General features: G+C 39.6%; 1 protein-coding gene across 1 annotated transcript in view; it reads left to right on the forward strand.

Annotated features, from left to right (window-relative positions):
• Positions 1-23,062, forward strand: part of TTN (titin) — a 274,200-nt gene that overhangs the window by 23,777 nt on the left and 227,361 nt on the right. Inside the window, 23 exon segments of the mRNA XM_047870979.1 lie at positions 191-333; positions 1,592-1,797; positions 2,562-2,795; positions 2,897-3,141; positions 4,017-4,288; positions 4,412-4,576; positions 4,671-4,839; positions 4,941-6,634; positions 6,774-7,055; positions 7,570-7,836; positions 7,934-8,206; positions 8,347-8,610; positions 8,702-8,962; positions 10,826-11,086; positions 11,626-11,889; positions 11,983-12,243; positions 12,375-12,635; positions 13,048-13,308; positions 13,822-13,963; positions 14,053-14,218; positions 15,326-15,557; positions 17,272-17,556; positions 17,788-17,913. Of these exon segments, the coding sequence (XP_047726935.1) occupies positions 191-333; positions 1,592-1,797; positions 2,562-2,795; positions 2,897-3,141; positions 4,017-4,288; positions 4,412-4,576; positions 4,671-4,839; positions 4,941-6,634; positions 6,774-7,055; positions 7,570-7,836; positions 7,934-8,206; positions 8,347-8,610; positions 8,702-8,962; positions 10,826-11,086; positions 11,626-11,889; positions 11,983-12,243; positions 12,375-12,635; positions 13,048-13,308; positions 13,822-13,963; positions 14,053-14,218; positions 15,326-15,557; positions 17,272-17,556; positions 17,788-17,913 (6,734 nt within the window).

Here is a 23,062-nt window from a genome sequence, read left to right on the forward strand (position 1 = left end):
GTTTAAGTTGTTTGTCCCTCACTACTCATGTCCGTGCACTTTCCTCCATTTTCAGCAATCTTATATTCTATATGGAGCTTGGTCTCATGTTTAAGATCATTGAATTTTATACCATAGATCCACATGAGGGTTTGTTTATTCACATAGGGTTATTTGTGAGTGAATTTTATGTATGTTCATTTCCATAAAGATACAAAGTGAGTTACAACAAACAAACTGGAGAGTGCAGACTGGTGATTTCAATGACTTTTGCTGATGATGCTGGAGAATACACTATTGTTATTCGTAATAAGCATGGCGAGACTTCTGCCTCTGCCTCCCTGCTGGAAGAAGGTAAATGCAGCCCTTAGTACTTCCTATGTGCCTGATAGGAATGGAAATGCAGGGAAGTAGCACTGTTGTGTGTTTATCAAAGACCTATTAAAATATCCCAGTTCTGATTCTGGCTCTGTCCCCATCGCTACCCTCTCTTGGCCTCAGCTATACAGAAAATGTTTTAGACCACGTGGCCTCAAAAGCCATGCTGGTGCTAAACATCACGGTTCTGGCACGAAGTTTCTATCTGGTGCCTTCATTTCTAGGCATATCATGCCTTTGAAGATGCAAAGACTCCACACCTCGCTGCCTTCCAGATCCAGACAGATAATATCAGTGAGTGGTAGGAAGATAGTGGCAAACTGGAGAGCATATGCCCCGCCTCAAGGGGGCAGTCGTTCCCTGCCTCCACTGTGTTGTGACCAGGCACATACCTGCCAGGCTCAATGTTCCTAGAGTTTCTGGTATTTTAAAGAAAACTTGGAAATCAAGATTTTTCAGGATTCATAAGTAATTGGACAAAAAGCATAATGGCATTCAGGCCAAACTGAATGTATCTGTGGGTCACATTTACTTTCGCTTAATTGTTCACATTTACAGCGGACCATCCCATGTTTTGTCTCATTTGACCTGCCCAATACCCCTTAGAGAAAGTTAGGATATTATCCTAATTTAGCAGATAGAGCACTCAAGACCCAGGAAGATAGATGAATTGCCAAAAGCCACATGGCAAATTAGGAAGAACCCCAGGATAGTTCCTAAAGAACTGACTGCTAACATAAAATTCTTTCTACAGCAGTACCGGCTGCTTTGACTTGTCAAGGCAAGTTTGTTTTTGAATTTCAATCTAACAGATATTGAGCACCTTGAGAGTAAAATTTAGAAAATCTGGCTTTTTATTATCAACTTTCTCTAGTGTAGGGCTTGCCTGAATGAAGTGGCATGAAGGCTTTTTCATAAGAACGTTAAAAATTAACTTATGTTCTTAAAACAAATGAGCAAAGGGGAGAAAGAAAGAGAGGGAGAGAGAGACAAACCAAGAAACAGACTCTTAACTGTGTGGAACACGCTGCTGGTTACTGAAGGGGAGGTGGCTGGGGGGATGGGTGGAATAGGTGATGGGGATTAAGGAGGGCACTTGTCTTGACGATCACTGGGTGTCAGATGGAATTGTTGAATCACCTTAGTATACACCTGAAAGTAATATCACACTGTATGTTAACTATACTGTAATTTAAGTCAAAACTTTAAAACAACTTCTGTTTTTAACTCCTAGCTGATTATGAGTCACTGATGAAGTCCCAGCAAGAAATGCTTTACCAAACACAAATGACTGCATTTGTGCAAGAACCTAAAGTTGGAGAAATAGCACCTGGATTTTTATACTCTGATTATGAAAAAGAGTATGAAAAAGAACAGGCCTTAATTAGGAAAAAAATGGCCAAAGATACTATAATGGTCAGAACTTTTGTAGAAGAACAGGTGAGTATAAGAATAATGACCAAGCAAATCATCTCATAAATTACACTTTCCTCCCAAGGTGCCCCTCTTTTTGTTTGATATTTTCATTGTCAGGTGATGGGGTAATGATTGGGCTATAGTTATTAGCTCCAAGTTCACTGCCAATGAGTTTCCTTAACCTTTGTGACCTGCTGCATAATGTGGCTTTAGAAATAAGGATTCTATATATGCAGGAAAAGATAAATATTAGAATGACCAGGTCCACTGCTGACCAAATCCCTTCATCTGTAGAATGAGCATCCCAAAGTAACCTGTGCCTTTAGAATATCATTGACCCAAGATGCCACAGCATGAACTGTCAGAGATGATGGTAATGCAGATTAGAAAACAAAACAGGGACGCCTATAATTCTCACTGAAAAACAAAAACAAACAAAAATCTTCCTAGATTTTCCCCCCAAAACTTGGATCCTTATCTCTGAAACTAATACTCTTTTTTTAAAAAGTTAATTTATTTATTTTAAAAGACAGCATGTGCATGAGCAGGGAAGGGGCACAGAGAGAGGGAGACAGAGAGAATCCCAAGCAGGCTCCACACTGTCCGCGCAGAGTCCCACATGGGGCTCAATCTCATGAACTGCGAGATCATGACCTGAGCCAAAATTAAGAGTTGGATAATTAACCAACTAAGCCACCAAGGTGCCCCTAAAACTAATAGTCTTAAAGCATTTCTGTTTGTCAAGATTTATATATTTTTAACAAACTGTCATCTTTTTTACTACATAGGAATTCCATATTTCTTCCTTTGAAGAGAGGCTCATCAAAGAAATTGAATACAGAATAATAAAGACTACATTAGAAGAACTTCTTGAAGAAGATGGAGAAGAAAAGATGGCAGTTGACATTTCTGAATCTGAAGCTATTGAAGCAGGCTTTGATTTAAGAATCAAGAATTATAGAATTCTTGAGGGAATGGGTGTTACTTTTCATTGCAAGATGTCTGGCTATCCATTACCCAAGGTAAAAAAATAAACATCATGCCTCCACACTACAATAAGGATATACATCATCTACAATAACTATTTTATCTAATTTTTTTCAAATATGCATATTATTTGCAGATTGCGTGGTACAAAGATGGCAAGCGCATCAAACATGGAGAGAGATACCAGATGGACTTTCTGCAAGATGGCAGAGCTAGTCTGCGAATACCTGTTGTTCTTCCAGAAGATGAAGGCATCTACACCGCATTTGCCAGCAATATTAAGGGAAATGCAATTTGCTCAGGGAAATTGTATGTGGAACCTGCTGCACCTCTCAGTGCTCCGACTTACATACCTACGCCAGAATCAGTGAGCAGAATAAGGTAAGACTCAGAACAATTTGGGTTGATTAATATTTAGATTGTTTAAAACACCAAATATCCCAATAGCAAATTGCTGTTGTGTGGGGGCCAAAAAAGTGGAGATAACACCAAAACTTGCCATTCGTAATTCAGATGATGCCAAGAGTTTTTACTTCTTGCCCCTGTGCAAGGTGAGCAAAGCATTGTCATTAGTGTGGCATGTTATTCATTTGCTGGTGCTAGAACCAATATGATGAAAACTATAAAGGTTTACTTAATACCTAATTTTACATATGTTATCTCTAATTTATACAACAACCCTGCAATGTAGGTATTCTTATTACTATTTTAGAAGTGGGGGCACTTAATCTTTGTGAGCCTATAAAAATTGTCTTAGTTCACCAGCCCTGATTGTGCCAGCACTTGAAATTCAATCCAAGCCAGTCTGGCTGCAATGGGCAAATAGGTTTTTGGTTTTTTTCAAATATAATTTCTATGTTTTCCCTTCCCTTGGATAAAAAATTATATTTCTCTTTTTCTATAAATGTATTCATTGGATTATTTAACTGACCAACATTTACTGAGATGTTTTAGCAGTTGAATCAGAAGGGTTTGGTGACTAATTCAGGTGATGATGGAAAGACTGTATTAAGAATTATTCCAAGATTTTAAGGCTGAGTACTTGACTGTGTTGAATAATACTGACTGGGATTGAGGATATATGGAAAACATAGATTTGGGGGCAACAATAATGTATTCTGTTTTGGATCCCAGTGAGTTTGAAGTGCCTTCTAATAATATATGAAGTATATTCTAAAATAAAATTAAGAAGGGGGTTTGTTTATCTTGCTTTGTTTTCTCTGTGCCTCATGAAAATATTCTGTTTTGTTTTTCAGATCCATCTCTCCACGTTCAGTGAGTAGATCTCCTATACGCATGTCTCCTGCACGCATGTCCCCTGCAAGGATGTCACCTGCACGGATGTCCCCTGCAAGAATGTCCCCTGGACGTCGGCTGGAGGAAACAGATGAGTCACAACTTGAGAGACTGTATAAGCCAGTCTTTGTGTTAAAGCCTGCTTCTTTCAAATGTTTAGAAGGACAAACTGCCAGATTTGACTTAAAGGTTGTCGGTAGACCCATGCCAGAGACCTTCTGGTTTCATGATGGTAAGTATGATAATTTTTTACTTACAAATCATGAAACACAAAAATAAGCTTATATGTATGTACAGCACTTTTTAAAAAGAACTATTTTAATCTATGTTTTCTTTTTTACTTAATTTTTTACAGGCCAGCAAATTGTCAATGATTATACCCATAAAGTAGTCATTAAAGAAGATGGTACCCAATCACTGATTATTGTCCCTGCATCCCCCAGTGATTCTGGGGAATGGACTGTGGTTGCCCAAAACAGGGCAGGCAAATCTTCGATTTCAGTGATTTTAACTGTGGAAGGTATTAGCCCTTAATAAAGAAACTACCTTATTACTTGGGCTATAAACAGGTATTTCAGCCCTACTCACTCTGAATCACAAACTTTCTCTTCCAGCTGTGGAACATCAGGTAAAACCAATGTTTGTGGAAAAACTAAAAAATGTCAATATAAAGGAAGGTTCTCGACTTGAAATGAAAGTCAGAGCTACGGGTAATCCCAACCCTGACATTGTATGGCTGAAAAACAGTGACATCATTGTACCTCATAAATATCCAAGAATCATGTGAGTTTGCTTGAAAATAATAAAACTAAGCTCATTATCAAATCCAAATAACTAAAGAAGCAATAACTACTTCTGTATTGATTTTTCTTCCCTTTTTATAGAATTGAAGGCATAAAGGGAGAAGCTGCCCTTAGAATTGATTCCACTGTCAGCCAAGATTCTGCCTGGTATACTGCAACTGCTATCAATAAGGCTGGCAGAGATACTACGAGATGCAAAGTAAATGTTGAAGTTGAGTTTGCAGAGCCTGAACCAGAGAGAAAATTAATCATCCCACGAGGGACATATAGAGCAAAAGAGATTGCAGCCCCAGAACTGGAGCCCCTCCATATGCGATATGGTCAAGAGCAATGGGAAGAGGGTGACCTCTATGATAAAGAGAAACAACAGAAACCATTTTTCAAGAAAAAACTCACTTCCTTAAGACTCAAGCGCTTTGGGCCCGCCCACTTTGAGTGTAGGCTAACACCAATTGGTGACCCAACAATGGTGGTGGAATGGCTCCATGATGGGAAGCCACTTGAAGCAGCCAACAGGCTCCGTATGATCAATGAGTTTGGGTATTGCAGCCTTGATTACGGGGTTGCATATTCCAGAGACAGTGGTATCATTACTTGTAGAGCTACTAACAAATATGGAACAGATCACACATCTGCTACACTTATTGTTAAAGATGAAAAAAGTCTTGTGGAAGAGTCTCAATTGCCTGAGGGGAGGAAAGGCTTACAAAGAATTGAAGAGTTAGAGAGGATGGCTCATGAAGGTGCTCTTACAGGTGTAACAACAGATCAAAAAGAGAAGCAAAAGCCAGACATTGTTTTGTTCCCAGAGCCAGTAAGAGTACTTGAAGGGGAGACCGCTAGATTCCGTTGCCGAGTGACCGGTTACCCTCAACCCAAAGTCAACTGGTACCTCAATGGACAACTCATTCGCAAAAGCAAAAGGTTCAGAGTTCGTTATGATGGCATTCATTATTTGGACATCGTGGACTGCAAATCATACGATACAGGGGAAGTCAAGGTTACTGCAGAAAATCCTGAAGGTGTGATAGAGCATAAAGTGAAACTTGAGATCCAACAGAGGGAAGATTTTAGGTCTGTCCTCAGACGAGCCCCTGAACCAAAACCCGAGTTTCATGTACATGAACCTGGAAAACTTCAGTTTGAAGTACAAAAAGTAGATAGACCTGTTGACACCACTGAAACCAAGGAAGTTGTGAAGTTGAAAAGGGCTGAAAGAATTACCCATGAAAAGGTACCTGAAGAGTCAGAAGAGCTGCGCAGTAAATTCAAGCGCAGAACTGAGGAGGGATATTATGAAGCAATTACTGCTGTGGAGCTCAAGTCTCGTAAGAAGGATGAATCCTATGAAGAACTCCTAAGGAAGACGAAAGATGAACTTCTCCACTGGACCAAAGAATTAACTGAAGAGGAAAAGAAAGCCCTTGCTGAAGAAGGCAAAATCACTATCCCAACTTTTAAACCTGATAAAATTGAACTAAGTCCTAGTATGGAAGCTCCTAAAATCTTTGAAAGAATCCAAAGCCAAACAGTGGGCCAAGGATCTGACGCACACTTCCGGGTCAGAGTGGTGGGAAAACCAGATCCTGAATGTGAATGGTACAAAAATGGTGTAAAGATCGAACGCTCTGACCGAATCTACTGGTACTGGCCCGAAGACAATGTTTGTGAACTGGTCATAAGAGACGTGACTGCTGAGGATTCTGCCAGCATCATGGTGAAAGCCATCAACATAGCTGGAGAAACCTCAAGCCATGCATTCTTACTTGTCCAAGGTAATTTTGATGTCTTTGGTTTGATGGATCTGTCTCTATTTATCCATGAATATCCATTGGTGTATTTCTTTTATTTTATTTTCCCATTATTCAAATTGTGAATTTAATTTAATATAATGTCTTTTTTCCCCCCTTGTAGCCAAGCAATCAATCATTTTCACACAGGAATTACAAGATGTTGTTGCTAAGGAAAAAGACACCATGGCAACCTTTGAATGTGAAACTTCAGAGCCATTTGTCAAAGTGAAATGGTATAAAGATGGTGTGGAGGTTCACACGGGAGATAAATATAGGATGCACTCTGACAGGAAGGTTCACTTCCTGTCCATACTGACGATTGACACATCTGATGCTGAAGACTATAGCTGTGTACTTGTGGAAGATGAAAATGTAAAAACAACAGCGAAACTTATCGTCGAAGGTAGTAAATAATAATTTCGCCATTTACTTAAGTTCTAAAGTCACCCTTAGTATGTGATTAAATTAGCTTTGCAATTTTCCTTTTATAAAAAGAACTATGTGGGAGTTGAATATAACCTCCATAGCAAGATTCCTAAATGTATACCACTAATTGAGGTTATTGACAATTTGGATTTTTATTTTTTTTTCAAAATTTTTATTTCAAAATTATTGTATGGCATGACATGACATTCTTCTCTCACGTTAACGACAATTTGGATTTTTAAAAATCGAGGTTATTTTGATGCCTTATTTTTAAATTTTTACATTGAAATAAAATTCTGTTTTAAAAAAAATTTTAAGTAAAATAACTTTTTTTTATTGAAAATATATTCCTCAGTTCATCAGCAGGTACACATTAAGAATATTCCTGATAGCATGGGGGGATTTAAGAGACTTACAAGGAATTTTTTTTACCCTAAGTCTAGATGTGTAACTCTCAAGAAAAATTAACTTCTCTTTATCTTATGCCTCAGGTGCAGTTGTTGAGTTTGTGAAGGAACTTCAGGATATAGAAGTTCCAGAATCGTTTTCAGGAGAGTTAGAGTGCATTATATCCCCAGAAAATATAGAAGGCAAATGGTATCATAACGGTGTGGAGCTGAAATCCAATGGCAAATACACAATTACATCTCGTCGTGGACGTCAGAACCTCACAGTTAAGGATGTGACCAAAGAGGACCAGGGAGAATACACCTTTGTTGTCGATGGGAAAAAGACAACCTGTAAACTAAAGATGAAACGTAAGTCTGCCTGTTCTTTTTGGCCTGAAGGGAATATCATTATGGCTTATTGATAAGAAATGATCATAACTTTCACTTTTCTCCCCATATTTCACAGCCCGTCCCATTGCTATTCTACAAGGACTTAGTGATCAAAAAGTCTGTGAAGGTGACATTGTTCAGCTTGAAGTTAAGGTCTCCTTAGAGAATGTGGAAGGTGTCTGGATGAAAGATGGCCAAGAAGTACAGCCCAGTGACAGGGTTCACATTGTGATAGACAAACAGTCACATATGCTGCTTATTGAAGACATGACTAAGGAGGATGCTGGAAATTACTCCTTCACCATTCCATCCCTTGGACTATCAACAAGTGGGCGTGTCTCTGTCTACAGTGAGTGCAACTTACATATTTTTATGTGTATATTTTTAAGTGAGGTAGAAAACTTTAATTAGCAGGCATTTAAAACAAAATTCACATTAATAAATTGTGTGTGTGTGTGTGTGTGTGTCTGTGTCTGTGTGGTTTTGCAGGTGTTGAAGTGATAACACCTTTGAAGGATGTTAATGTGATTGAGGGTACCAAGGCTGTGCTCGAATGCAAGGTATCAGTCCCTGATGTGACTTCTGTTAAATGGTACTTAAATGATGAACAAATCAAGCCTGATGATCGTGTACAAGCCATCGTCAAAGGCACTAAGCAGCGACTAGTGATTAACCGGACCCACGCCTCAGATGAAGGACCTTACAAGCTGATGGTTGGCAGAGTCGAAACTAGCTGTGATCTTTCTGTGGAAAGTAAGGATTCTTCCATTTAACTTATTATTGTTTTAAGCATTCTATTTTCCCAGTGTAATATTAACCAAGTGTTTATTTTCTTTTTCCCCAGAAATTAAAATTATCAGAGGTCTTCGTGACCTTACCTGTACAGAAACCCAAAATGTGGTCTTAGAAGTTGAGCTATCCCACTCAGGAATTGATGTTTTGTGGAATTTTAAGGACAAAGAAATCACACCCAGTTCCAAATATAAAATTGAAGCTCATGGAAAAATATATAAGCTGACAGTTCTAAATATGATGAAAGATGATGAAGGAAAATATACATTTTTTGCTGGAGAAAATATGACATCTGGAAAACTTACTGTGGCAGGTTGGTACATTTGTCATTCAGTCTGAGTTCTTATGTGGGGTACTTATTTCAATTTAAGAAATTGTGGCCCATTTCCTTCCAAATTCCCATCAGGTTCCTTCTTCCATGCCTCTGCTTATGCTGTACTCAAAGTCAGGAGTCCCCTCAACACTTTCCCCACCATGTGCTTCTAGGGAGACCTACCTCAAATGCCATCTTTTTGTGAAGCCTTCCTTAATTTTCCCATTTGTGTAAGATCTTACTCCAACAACCTCAGGATTATTTTGTGTGTGTCTCTTCCATGGCCTTTATCACATACTTTTCTCATTGCCCATTTCTTCTTCTCACACCAGAGTATAAACTCTTCCAATCTGGAATTTTGCTTCTTTCCCATCTGTGTTCTCTAACATATTGCACGTGATAGATGATCAATAAACATTTGTTGAACTGAGCTTTATTTAAACTTTCCTACTCTAAAGGTGTATTTCTTTTTTTTAATCATTCTTATTTCTTCAACTTTTGTTTCTTTTTTCCCTTCATACTTGTTTTATGAACCCAGTGAAAATTTTAAAATATAACTCAATGTATCTATATATCTCTTTCTTGTGACATGAAGTAGACTATTCTCATTCAGCAGAAATCCCTAGTTTCAAAATGGAGAACCAAAAGCATAAATCAATTGCTAAGAAAAAACTAGAAGTCATCATTAATTTGCTTGGTTTATTACAATTTAATTACTGAGGAGTTGAGATATGACATCGAGATTAAATTGTGTAGTCCATATGGGAATTGTGTGTCCCACTTCATATGAGTTACCTAGATTATACTTTATTACATTATAATATTTCTGCAGATATTTGACTATGAAAAACACTCCTGAAACAAAATTTTGGATCCTGCACTCTGACATGTGTAATATAAATTGCATGTTTTTAAATGTGTGCAAACAAGAAAAAACTATGAGCCCTTATATTATTTCACTCAACATTTTTTAAGGCTCTACCATTTTAAGGCTCTACTGCTAGAAGCACAGGACACAAAAACAAGTGAGGCATGATATTTTTTCTTGAGGAATTCACAATTTTTAGAGAGGGACAGATATATCAGCAGCTAACTTGCTGAAGGAGTAATTTTTTTCTGCCAGTGAATGATGGCCATGGAGACAAAGGGGGAAGCTTCATAAAAGAGATGGAAGTTGTTAAAATAGTGATTTTTTAGTACATAAGAATCTCTTATCTTATAGAAACATTGATGACTGTACATTTTGTTTAGCACATCTTTTCCCAATCAAATATTAGACACATTTTCAGGAAACAATCCTTAGAAGACTAGGTAGAATGCTTTTGAAGAAGGAATTGAGTTAGAGGCCATCCATGTGGTATGGTTCTTAGAATTCAGTATTAATTTACCAGTTGCTTTCCCTTTGCAAAACCTTCCTGATTCCAGTATTTTCCTTATCAGTCATGCAAACTTAGAGTAGGGGTTTCTGTGATATCTTCTCAATATGGGCAACTATAATTCTATTAGACAGTTCATTATATTCAAAATCATGTTTTAAAATTTGATTTTATATTTAATTGTGCAAAGATTTCTTTTTTTTTTAATTTTTTTTCAACGTTTTTTATTTATTTTTGGGACAGAGAGAGACAGAGCATGAATGGGGGAGGGGCAGAGAGAGAGGGAGACACAGAATCAGAAACAGGCTCCAGGCTCTGAGCCATCAGCCCAGAGCCCGACGCGGGGCTCGAACTCATGGACCGCGAGATCGTGACCTGGCTGAAGTCGGACGCTTAACCGACTGCACCACCCAGGCGCCCCAAAGATTTCCTTTTTGTATAAATATTTTTTTAAAGGACTCACACTTGTACTTCTCTTGTTCCAAAGGGGGGGCCATCTCCAAGCCACTCACCGATCAGACTGTGGCTGAATCACAGGAAGCTGTGTTTGAATGTGAAGTTGCCAACCCAGATGCTGAAGGAGAATGGCTGAAGGATGGCAAACACCTACCGCTGAGTAACAATATCAGAAGTGAATCTGATGACCACAAAAGGAGACTGATCATTGCTGCCACCAAATTAGATGACATGGGAGAATATACCTACAAGGTGGCCACCTCCAAAACATCTGCCAAACTCAAAGTTGAAGGTTAGTGATATAATAACAGATTTATCCATTCCACATTATATTACGTTCTTGATGGTTCTCGTTTTAAAAGTCAATGGTATAATTATTTTGGATGTCATGAATCATGATTTCATAAAATCATTATAAACTCTCCAAACTTTCTAAGCCATATACCACAGGGCGCAAAATTGCTTATAAGATGTGTTTCTGTGCAGAAGCCATTTCTTAGGTTCCAGCTTGGAGGAACAGCTTAATGAGATGCTCTCATTCTCCACCCTTCTTTTGTTCTTCTCCAGTCTATTAAGCTATTAGTATACAGCTGTGCAAACTTCATCTCATTCAAATGTAGAAAAATCATTGCACAGTGTACATTTTAAACTGGATTCCAGGTTTTCGTAAATAATCTCAAGGTATCTTTTAAAATAGAGGTGCTGCATAAACCACAAAAGTTTTGATAACCATTCTTTTGCAAGATGACCAGGTAATGATCTCATTCCAGGAATTCTTTAACTTGATGATACCATCTTTATTTCCTAAATCAATCATAAATTTGTCTCCAGCTGTCAAAATTAAGAAGACTCTGAAGAACCTCACGGTGACAGAGACACAGGATGCCGTTTTCACTGTGGAACTCACACACCCTAACGTAAAGGGTGTCCAATGGATCAAAAATGGGGTTGTGCTACGATCCAATGACAAGTATGACATCTCAGTCAAAGGAACAGTTTACACTCTGAGGATTAAAAACTGTGCTGTTGTGGATGAATCTGTGTATGGCTTCAAGCTTGGAAAGCTAGGAGCCAGTGCCAGACTGCACGTTGAGAGTAAGTTGATTCAGAAACACTTTACAAGTAGCCGGTTAATGGTTACCGCTAAGTTAACCCATATCCCTGAATTGTTTCAACTTTCCTCATTAGCTGTCAAGATAATTAAAAAGCCAAAAGATGTGACCGCCTTGGAAAACGCCACCGTTGCCTTTGAAGTTAGTGTTTCCCATGACACGGTTCCAGTAAAATGGTTCCACAAGAATGTGGAGATTAAGCCAAGTGACAAACACAGACTGGTCTCGGAAAGGAAGGTCCACAAACTGATGCTGCAGCATATTTCCCCCTCGGATGCTGGGGAATATACAGCTGTGGTGGGGCAATTGGAATGCAAAGCTAAACTTTTCGTGGAGAGTAAGTATGAGACAGCCCCCTATGGCGTTTCCCTAGATGATCCGCATGTGTTCATTTTTTGGTTGGTTGGTTTCATCCACTTTTTAAAAAAATAATATATACTAACGGAAATACTCTTTGGTTTTCCCAAGCATTGCATATTACAAAAACCATGAAAAACATTGAGGTACCTGAGACGAAAAATGCCTCCTTTGAGTGTGAGGTGTCCCACTTCAATGTCCCTTCCATGTGGCTGAAGAATGGCGTGGAGATTGAGATGAGTGAGAAGTTCAAGATAGTCGTGCAAGGGAAACTCCACCAGCTGATCATCATGAACACCAGCACAGAGGACTCTGCAGAGTACACATTTGTCTGTGGCAATGACCAAGTCAGCGCCACCCTGAAAGTGACCCGTAAGTACACAGACAAAAAAGCTGTATAAAATATTCGGGAAACTCCTGGTTATTCCGTATTCTACACCTTTCCTTCCTAACCAGTTAACCCACTCAAAAATCCTTGATTGACACATCTACTATGTGTTCACACTGAGTTAGTCACTAGTATCTCTACCTGTTTAAAATTTTCTGATTAGAGTAGCCTGGAAAGGCTACCTACAAAGATGCTCTAGTGTCTATCACTAGCTCTTTCTGCTTGGCCTTGTCCTGTTGTAGAGGGGTACCTGGAAGGTCTCACAGCTCATATCCCTGAACTACAATCACCTTAGCAGACATATTAAACACGTCCCTAGTTTTCACTCTGTGCTTGTTGTAACTCACATCATGCTGACACAAAGTCTCCTTGGGTGTATTTTCTTCCCCTTTGCAGCAATCATGATTACATCCATGCTGAAAGACATCAATGCTGAAGAAAAAGACACCATTACCTTTGAGGTAACCGTGAACTATGAAGGCATCTCATACAAATGGTTAAAGAATGGTGTGGAAATCAAATCAACTGACAGGTGCCAGATGAGAACCAAAAAGCTCACGCACTCACTGAACATCAGGAACGTGCACTTTGGGGATGCAGCTGAGTACACCTTTGTGGCTGGAAAAGCTACATCAACAGCCACCCTTTATGTGGAAGGTATGGTTTCATGAACGTCCTATCCTTAAAAATAAATGTGAATACTCTATGCGAAATGTTAATCAGTGCACTAATTAGTGAATGGAAAAATAAAATGTGGGTATCCATGTCACGAAATATTGTTAGCAATAAAAAGCCAGTGCTGGTACATGCTACAACATGGATGAATCTTAAAAACTTTATGCTAAGTGAAAGAAGCCAGTCCCAAAGGACCATATATTGTGTGATTCCATTTATAGGAAATGTCAGAATACGCAAATCTGTAGAGACACAGATTTGTCTCTAAATCTGAGGGCAGACAGTAGAAGGTGTCTGGAGGGTGATGGCTGAGGGGTGCATGGTTTCTTTCTGGGGCAATGGGAATATTCGAACATTGATCATGGTAATGGTTGCATGACTCTGACTATACTGAAGGCCACTGAATCGAACACTTTAAACAGGTGAATTGTATACTAAGTAAGTTATGTCATAAGGCTGTTAGAAAGGTTAATTTTTTTGCATGCTGTTTCCCAGCTCGTCATATAGAATTTAGGAAACACATTAAGGACATCAAGGTTCTCGAGAAGAAGCGAGCCATGTTTGAATGTGAAGTTTCTGAACCTGACATCACTGTCCAGTGGATGAAAGATGGCCAAGAACTGCAGATTGTGGATAGGTCAGTTGTTTTGTTTTGCCGCGTTCAAGGAATGCGCAGTTTGCTTTGAGTCACTGTGCATTGAACTTCAATTTCCATTTCATCTACAGAATAAAGATACAGAAGGAGAAATACGTCCACCGCCTCCTGATCCCATCCACCCGCATGTCTGATGCCGGGCAATACGCAGTGGTGGCAGGAGGCAACATATCCACTGCTAACCTCTTTGTAGAGGGCAGAGATGTTCGCATCCGGAGTATTAAAAAGTCGGTTCAGGTATTGTCTACATGCTGAATTTTGGGAGACATCATCAGAAGCCCGTAATCCATAGTTTGGTATTCTAATTTTTTAACTTTAGAATTTTCTAAGCACAGTCTTCTAAAGAATGAAAACAGCTGATCCCTGCTGGCTTAGACTCTTGATCTGACATCAATTTAGTCACAGTTTTCCCTCACTTAGGGAAATGGTGTGTCCTTAGCAGCTGTCTAGATACTTTAATTAAAGCAGCTGTGGAAACTTCACTGTCTAACAAATGGCCACCTGCCAAGCCGCACAAACCAGAAAAGAACTAAAATTTAAGTTGTGGTGTTTACACAGCAGCTAGAACTCAGGGAATTTAGAACAAGGTGGCATTTCCTCAGAAGCCTTCTGTTATGGAGAGGCAGGTATGTAGGGACTTGGCTGGAAACACTTCCTCTGAGGTCCAAGAGGAAGACCGGTGCGGGCAAAGCTGGATTCCTAGCAAACATGCCAAGCCAGACAGCTCTGCTCTCTACCACATGTGCAGAATTTATTCTCATGAGGGCCAGTCTTCTCAAATGATGTAATGGAGATAACATGGTAAGAGAAGTGTCATTAGAGTTCAGATTTATCATATTGCTTGTCTAAGGAGAATCGGGCCACTCAGGCCACCTGAATAAATCTTCTGTCCTTTATTGTCTGATTCTGAACCTTGATTTCCTCACTCTTAAAAACGAGGATAATAGCATCCACCTACCCCAGTAGATTCTTGTTCCTACCCCATGAAATCAAATTGAGTACTAACTTAGAAGAGCTTTGTCGAAAATAAAAAGCCCATGGGCATAAAGTGTCATTATTTCTGTTATTATCAGTTAAGAAGCAAACATTTAAGGAATCGAACATGGTCTCTTTGGGGGCAGCATCCCTCCTCAGTGCAGGTATAAGCATGATTTCTACAGAAGAAGTTAGGGCACCAATTGTCCAAGGATATGCAGGACAAATCAGAATGTGACACAAGCAGTCAGCTTTTTATATAGTAATGGATAAGTTTGGCACACTCTTGAAATAAGCAGTTTTAGAAACAGGTCAAAACTGAAAGGAAACCGGGGCTTCAATTCTCTTTTTCTGTTGTTCCATCAAAAGGTTATTGAGAAACAACGTGCTGTGGTTGAGTTTGAAGTCAACGAAGATGATGTGGATGCCCACTGGTATAAAGACGGCATTGAAATCAACTTCCAAATTCAAGAACGATACCAGTATGTGGTGGAGAGAAGAATCCACAGGATGTTTATCTCCGAGACCAGGCATAGCGATGCTGGCGAATACACCTTTGTGGCAGGAAGGAACAGGAGTTCTGTTACACTCTATGTCAATGGTAGGTGGAGATATTGATGTGTTTTGTGAATCCAGCTAGAGTAATACTCTTCTTGAACTTCCCAAAGTGCTGATAGTTTCTGGGAAATCTCTAGGGAAGCCATGGTCCTTGTATGCTTGCAACTACATTTATTTTCACATCATTTCCTGGTAAAGGGACAGCAGCTATTAAAAAGACTTAAAGATGTCATTTCTTGAAAGTGCCTAGGGGCTGGATCTTCATTGAGTTGGTCAACACTACTTAATAGCAATTGTATGTCAATTATAATAGACCCCCAATGGGTTTCTAGATACAGAATTCAGCTGGTCAAGTTTTCTGCCCTTGGCCCCAAGTGCTTAAGTACCAATAGACTTACCAAGCCATAGGGTCATTTCCTTTGAGAAAACCCAAAGGTCGTCTTTGAGGCCCCAGAGGGCCTAGACAGCCACAGGCAATGTTCAACTAGGTTTTCTCTGCCCCAAGCCCTAGGATCATAGGCTCTTACTTTTAGGGGAAATTCCACATGCTACCAAAGGCTCAGAGGGGTGCCATTAAACCATTTTCTTTCTTCATTACAAACCTTAGAGCTGAATTTGAAGCTGACCTGGAAATGAGACTAACCTAAATAGAGAAAATGGACCATTCATCCCTATTTTAATTTTGAGTCATATCTGTCTGCACAAATACCCCTGAGGTGGATGAAGGAACTCTAGGAAAATCTCAAGTTAATAAAAATGAACCATATTGCCAACATTCCCTCAGTCCGTAGGAGACCAAGTGATCATGATATCCAGTTCTTAATATTTCTGTATTAGTGGTGGATAGACTGAGGCACAGAGAAGTAAAGGTCAGAAACCAGCCTCACAGGAGTCCTTTCTCCCCATTTCTGTGTTCAGTAAACTAGCTAGTTCCCCTCACTCATCACAACACAGACAAGATGCTTTACTTAGGATAGCAGGAAAGTGAGTTTTTTTCAATCTACCTAATTGCCTCTAACTAGATCTGGGATAACATGTATTCTTACCTTTGTAGTTACTGATTGTGCTTCATTGGCACCTATATATAAAGAAATGACTATGACACATACACAAATACTTGGAAAACAAACCAGTATGAAATGAATCACATCACCACATGGTTTGTCCAAATGATGTAAAATTAGGTAGCACGTGGCAGTTGTTCTCACAATTTTTTTAGTTTTGAGAGAGAGAGAGAGAGAGAGAGAGAATGAGTGGGGGAGAGGCAGGGAGAGAGAGGAACAGAGGATCCAAAGCAGACTCTGTGCTGACAGCGCAGAGCCTGACATGGGGCTCGAACTCGCCAACCTCAAGATCACGACCTGAGCTAAAGTCAGACGCTTAACTGACTGAGCCACCCAGGCACCCCTGTTCTAGCATTTTTTAGGGTACTGTGCATCACTGCACCCCCACCCAGACCCCAACATGCAAAGGGGCGATCACCTTATGTTGACAAGTTCAACACTCGCAGCAACACCCCGTCACCAAGCCTCAAATAGAAGTACCTTTCTAAAGTTATTCTCTCTCCTCGAGGACAAAATTCCAAATGTTTTCTTCCTTCCCAGCACAAAGAACATTCCAATATTCTGAGGCAAGTAAAGTTATCATAATTCCAAAGTTTTGTTTCTGGGCACTGGCCACAAATGAACACAGACTTTCACGTGCTCTCCTGTGTTGTCATGTTTTTTCACAAGCTGTTTGTTTTCATTTACTCCCAGCTCCAGAACCGCCCCAAATTCTGCAGGAGCTCCAGCCTGTCACTGTGCAGTCTGGCAAGCCTGCCCGCTTCTGTGCTGTGATATCTGGCAGACCACAGCCCAAAATTTCCTGGTACAAGGAAGAGCAGCTGCTTTCCACTGGCTTCAAGTGCAAATTCCTTCACGACGGGCAAGAGTACACGCTCTTGCTAATTGAAGCCTTCCCAGAGGACGCGGCTGTTTATACCTGTGAAGCCAAGAATGACTATGGAGTAGCCACGACGTCCGCTTCCCTCTCCGTGGAAGGTAGAAAGGCCTCGCTAGCCTCAGCTTAAAATAAAACCTAAGAAACCCGCTTTTTGTGTGTTGTCCCACTGCATTTATGAATACAATTTGGAGCTCATACAAGTGGATTGCTGCTCAGCTTTCAGAAAGTGCCCTGATGCCACATGAATTAAGATAAATCCATGTGCTCCATTCTTCTTTGAGGTCTGCAGGTGATTTAATCCTGACGCATCTTGTGGTCCCTTTCTTTAGTTCCGGAAGTCGTGTCTCCAGATCAGGAAATGCCAGTTTATCCTCCTGCTATCATTACCCCGCTTCAGGACACCGTCACTTCTGAGGGACAGCCAGCCCGTTTTCAGTGCAGAGTTTCTGGAACAGGTAGGTTCATGAGCAAAGGTATCGTTGCTAATACTTACACAGAATGATCTGAGGAGAGCTTTCTCACATTTTCCTCCATCACAGACACCTCCCAGGCATAATTTGACTCTTAATGGGAATCTTGCAAAAGACTTACTTGAATTACTGAACTAAGGAATAGACCATGTTTACCACTACTGAACTGTAGCATCAAAAGTAAGGGCATTATAATCCGAGAGGTTAGATTTGAATTGTGGATCCCCTGTGTGACCTTAGGCAAATATATTATTTCTCTGGCTCTCTTTTCCTCATGAGTAAAGTAAGAATAGTATTGCCTTTGATCTTAGAACATACCTTTCACAAGGGCAGGGATTCTGTCTTAGCACCTAAAACCTGGTGCCTAAAAAGGCAGTGGCTTCTAGAAGGTAAGACCCTTGGCAGTGAGGGTGAATCCTTGTCCTAGGATAGCTTCATACATAGTGGATAGTCAATATGTACTTGTTAACTGGACAAAAGAATGATTATCAAATGACTAATACCAATGAGGATCGTGTTAGATAACACACACCAGCGCGTAGCACAGTGTTCGTCATATAGTAACCCTCAGTTGGTTAGCTATATGCTCTTTAATTGGGGCATGCTTCCCAAACACCCACGACCCTGTCTCACAGCCTCAGGAGTCTGATGTTGGTAGAATGAGGCAAAATATTTGCAGCTCTTTCAAGCCAATTATGATTGTAAATTTATCTCAGGTAGGGAAAAGTAAATCAACTTTATCCCAAATGAAAGTCACTGTCATATTTTTGGCCCTTATATATGCCCACCAAAGGGAAATTCTTAGAGCTTAGCTTCATAGCACTCCTAGTTAAGTGTGGGTTTATTTTTATGCTTCTTCCATTGGTTTATGACCCAATCTCTGCATTGCCATGAGCCATTTTTGTAAACAAGTCAGTATTTCAATTGGCCTTCTAAAACCTGATGATTTCCTCCTCTGAGGTGAAGATGCTGATCTAGAAACCAAATGGACCTGTTTGATTTTTATGAGTATAATGAAAAGATAATTAATGATGTAGGTAAAGCATCTATAGGCCTGGCTGGCAAGTGACTGGTGCTCAATACATTAATTTTATTATAGATATAGAGGGGAATTATATAAACATAAAAGTCTGATAGTGGGCAACCAACATGGGGAAATACCATAGACTTTGTGAGTTTGAGAAACCCTAAATATTAAGAAATAAGATCTGATTTGATAATATCCTACTAACACAGTAAAGAAAAGGCATTTTAATATCAAATTCATTAAAGCCACACTAAATAATTTGTCCTTCCATTGAATTTTTAGAGGAAAAATTTCAAATTGATATACATATATATGGGTCATTTAAAGCAGTAGTCTTTATATAGTACTCTTCAGTTTATAAATAATATTATAGTTTTGCCTTTAAGGTAGTACAAAAATATGTGTTAAGCCTTTCATAAGACTCCAATTGGGGGACGCCTGGGTGGCTCAGTTGGTTGGGCATCCCATTCTTGGTTTCTGTTCAGGTCATGATTCCGGGGTTGTGGGATCAAGCTCGCATCAGGCTCCATGCTAAGGGTGGAGCCTGCTTAAGATTCTCTCTCTCTCCCTCTGCCTTTCTCCCCTGCTCACACACACATGTTCTCTCCCTCTCTAAAATAATAATAACAATAATAATGATAATAATTATTATTTTTTTAAAAAGACTCCAATTGGGGTAGAAAGAGAAAAATATCTTTTTTTATATGACTGACATCTTTAAGTGTTTAAATGGACGTTATAAATTTATGGATTACTAACTCTTTATGTGTGGTACTATTTATACACATATAGAGATTTGAGCATCCTCTTGCAAATGTATTTTCTATATGGCAAAATTTAAGTTCCTTAAGTAAAATGACCTTTTAAAAGCTTACCAAATCATAAAGGTTGATGCCCCTGGGACTAAATATATTTACACAACTTTCTCTTAGCAAGTATTACCCTAGGAAAGTAAATTCAGCCCTGCCTTCTTTTTTTTTTTTTTAATTTTTTTTTCAATGTTTATTTATTTTTGGGACAGAGAGAGACAGAGCATGAACGGGGGAGGGGCAGAGAGAGAGGGAGACACAGAATCGGAAACAGGCTCCAGGCTCTGAGCCATCAGCCCAGAGCCCGACGCGGGGCTCGAACTCACGGACCGTGAGATCGTGACCTGGCTGAAGTCGGACGCTTAACCGACTGCGCCACCCAGGCGCCCCCAGCCCTGCCTTCTACAAATGTGAAAAAAAAATTATCAGTCTTTAGAAACCTCAGTCACATGTTTTTGGAACTCAATACTTACTGAAGCATGGAACTTGGCCCTCAGCAATCTAGTGGTGCTTTTATAAGAACATGTTGCCTACTGAAGGTCTCTGGTGCCACCTACTGGTGGAAAAGCAATTTGTAAAAGCAGAATTTTAAAACGTAATAAAGCTACATTTTTACCAATGTTTATTCTACAGATAATCAGTATCATTTAAAAGCTTACTGAGCAACAGCTAGCTAAATAAAATGATAAGTAGTCTGGCAATGATGTATTCCTGTTGTTCATTTAAGTAACTCTTCGGTTTTATTCGACTGCTATTGAAACATTACACTAGCTGCTAGGGATGCCAGACCTGGCTTTCATAGAATTGAGTGTAGGTGAGGAGACACACGTGCACAACTAGATCCCAAGGTTGTAAGCGCCATAACAGCCCATGTACTCAGCGCTGACTGTTTGCAACATGAACAGAGATGCACAGACTGGGCATTGAAAAATCAACAGGATCCTTGAACACAGCGGTGTTCTAGGCAGAGAACGACATTTACAAAGTCATAAAAGCTTGCAAGGGTACTTCATGTGCTGGAAACGACAAGTGGCTTAGGTATGGTTGGAAAGTGATGTGATAAGTGGATGAGAGGGCCAGGAAAGAAGGCAAGGGCCAGGTACTAAAGGTTTGGTATTCTATGCTTAGGATTTTAGATTTTACCTTGTTTATACTAAGGAGCAACTGAAGGATTTTTAAGCTCCTGGGTAACATGATTTATTTTTTTAGAGACACTACTGTGGTAGTGAAAAGAGGAATGGTCAGATGTGGGAGGTGAGACCAGGTGAGGACCAAGGGAGAGGCCATCCTAACAGGCTTGGAAGGTGCTGACAAGGCCCTCAATTAGGGGAATCGGGAGAAAAAAGGGTGTATATTGAATTCAAGAGGTGGAATGAACAGAATTTAGGGACCAAATACAGTGGAGTAATAGAATGGGGAGCAGGGGCAGTGGAGAGGCCTCACGGAAGCCAAAAGAGGCCAGTGACCGACACAGAAAGGGGCAGCCCAGTCAGAAGCACCAAATCCATTACCAAGAGAGGTCTCACCCGTTAGCTTATTTCTTGTTGACAATACATGCCTATCCTAGGGCTTCAATCAGTTTACCTCTGTCAGTAGTAATATGCAGAGAACCTTGCAAAGTGGTGAACCAAACTCTTCATCTTCCATTTCTGTTGAGGTTTAATAGACAAACTAAATAGTTATAGAATGATCGCTAAATTCCATGTGATGGTGTTGTCTCTTACATCACCTGGCCCTGACTTTTGGTAAATTATTAAAGGCACTGCTGATCCCTTGCGAGGTTAAACATTCTTTCTATAATGACTGACTTGTGACAGTGGTTTATAAAGCTCCTTCCATGTGTAAGCCATTTAATTCACACAACAATTTATTGCAAAGAATAGCTCATGCACTGGGTGTTGTATGGAAACCAATTTGACAATAAATTTCATATATTAAAAAAAATAGCTCATGAATTACTATGCATCTTATTTTACAAATGAGAAGACTGGTCCAGAGAGATTAAATGACAGGTGTAAGGTCACACAGCTGGTAAATTGTGGTATCATCGTTCCATTTTCTACCTTACCTTGCTACCTAAGGAAGTGAAGAGATTTAAAAGGAGAACCTGTAGTTTAAAAATACTACCACCATGGGCAGGATGGAGGGAAACCTTCACAAGCCAATATTTGTGCCAAAATGCAAACAAATGCTAGCTGATTGCACCACAAGAGAATCCTCCATAGATGGTAATTAGATAGGGCAGTGGTATAGTGATCATACTCAGCTTGGGTTGTGGCTTTTTTTTTTTCAACATTTATTTATTTTTTGGGGACAGAGAGAGACAGAGCATGAACGGGGGAGGGGCAGAGAGAGAGGGAGACACAGAATCAGAAACAGGCTCCAGGCTCTGAGCCATCAGCCCAGAGCCCGACGCGGGGCTCGAACTCACGGTCCGAGCTCGAAATCACGGACCGCGAGATCGTGACCTGGCTGAAGTTGGAGGCTTAACTGACTGCGCCACCCAGGCGCCCCGGGTTGTGGCTTTTAAAACAAATAACTAAATTTAAATCCACTCTTGACTTACAGGGTTACTGTTTCAATGGAAGTATAATATTTTTTAAAGTGCACATTACCTTAAACCATAACAATATAATGTTATTTTATCTTTGCTTTGGGGTTATTTTCTATCATTTTAACATGATTCAACTCCTTATATGAAAAGAACTGGTTTTATTATTATATACTATTACTGTTACTTTGAAAAAAGCCAAATATATCTAAGATGCCCAAATTCCATTACTCTCAGTTTTAAAAATTATTTTTTGCTTTGCTCAAACCTTTCAATGCTTGCTCATTGGTAATGACAGTATAGAATTTTTTTCTTCAGACTACAGGGTGTCTGTTTTATACTTTTGGGAATGTTGATTCTCTCAGCTCTCTTTTTGATTGATCTTTCTGCCCACCAGAAGTGCAGATTTTCTTCTCCCTGTCCTCGTAAGCAACCACAATCCTAGATAAAACCCATCCTGATGACTCTACCTTAGGACTGTCTTTTTCTCAAGGTCACTTTGTCAAAACCTTGACCCTGTTTCCACAGCATGGACTGAAAATGGTTAAAAAGAATATAATTAAAATTATAAAAGTTCAAATATTACAACCAGTCTGTAAGCTGGATTTTTCTGGAATCATGTTTTTCTTAAAGATGAAAAGGAAACCTAAAAGAGCAGATGTGGCAAGCCCAAAAGGGAAATCTAATGTTATTAAGATAAATATGAAATGTAGTCAACAATGTAATCAATACTGTGTTTGCAGGTAA

This window comes from Prionailurus viverrinus, chromosome C1 (assembly GCF_022837055.1).
Source record: "Prionailurus viverrinus isolate Anna chromosome C1, UM_Priviv_1.0, whole genome shotgun sequence".
Classification (NCBI taxonomy): Eukaryota; Metazoa; Chordata; class Mammalia; order Carnivora; family Felidae; genus Prionailurus; species Prionailurus viverrinus.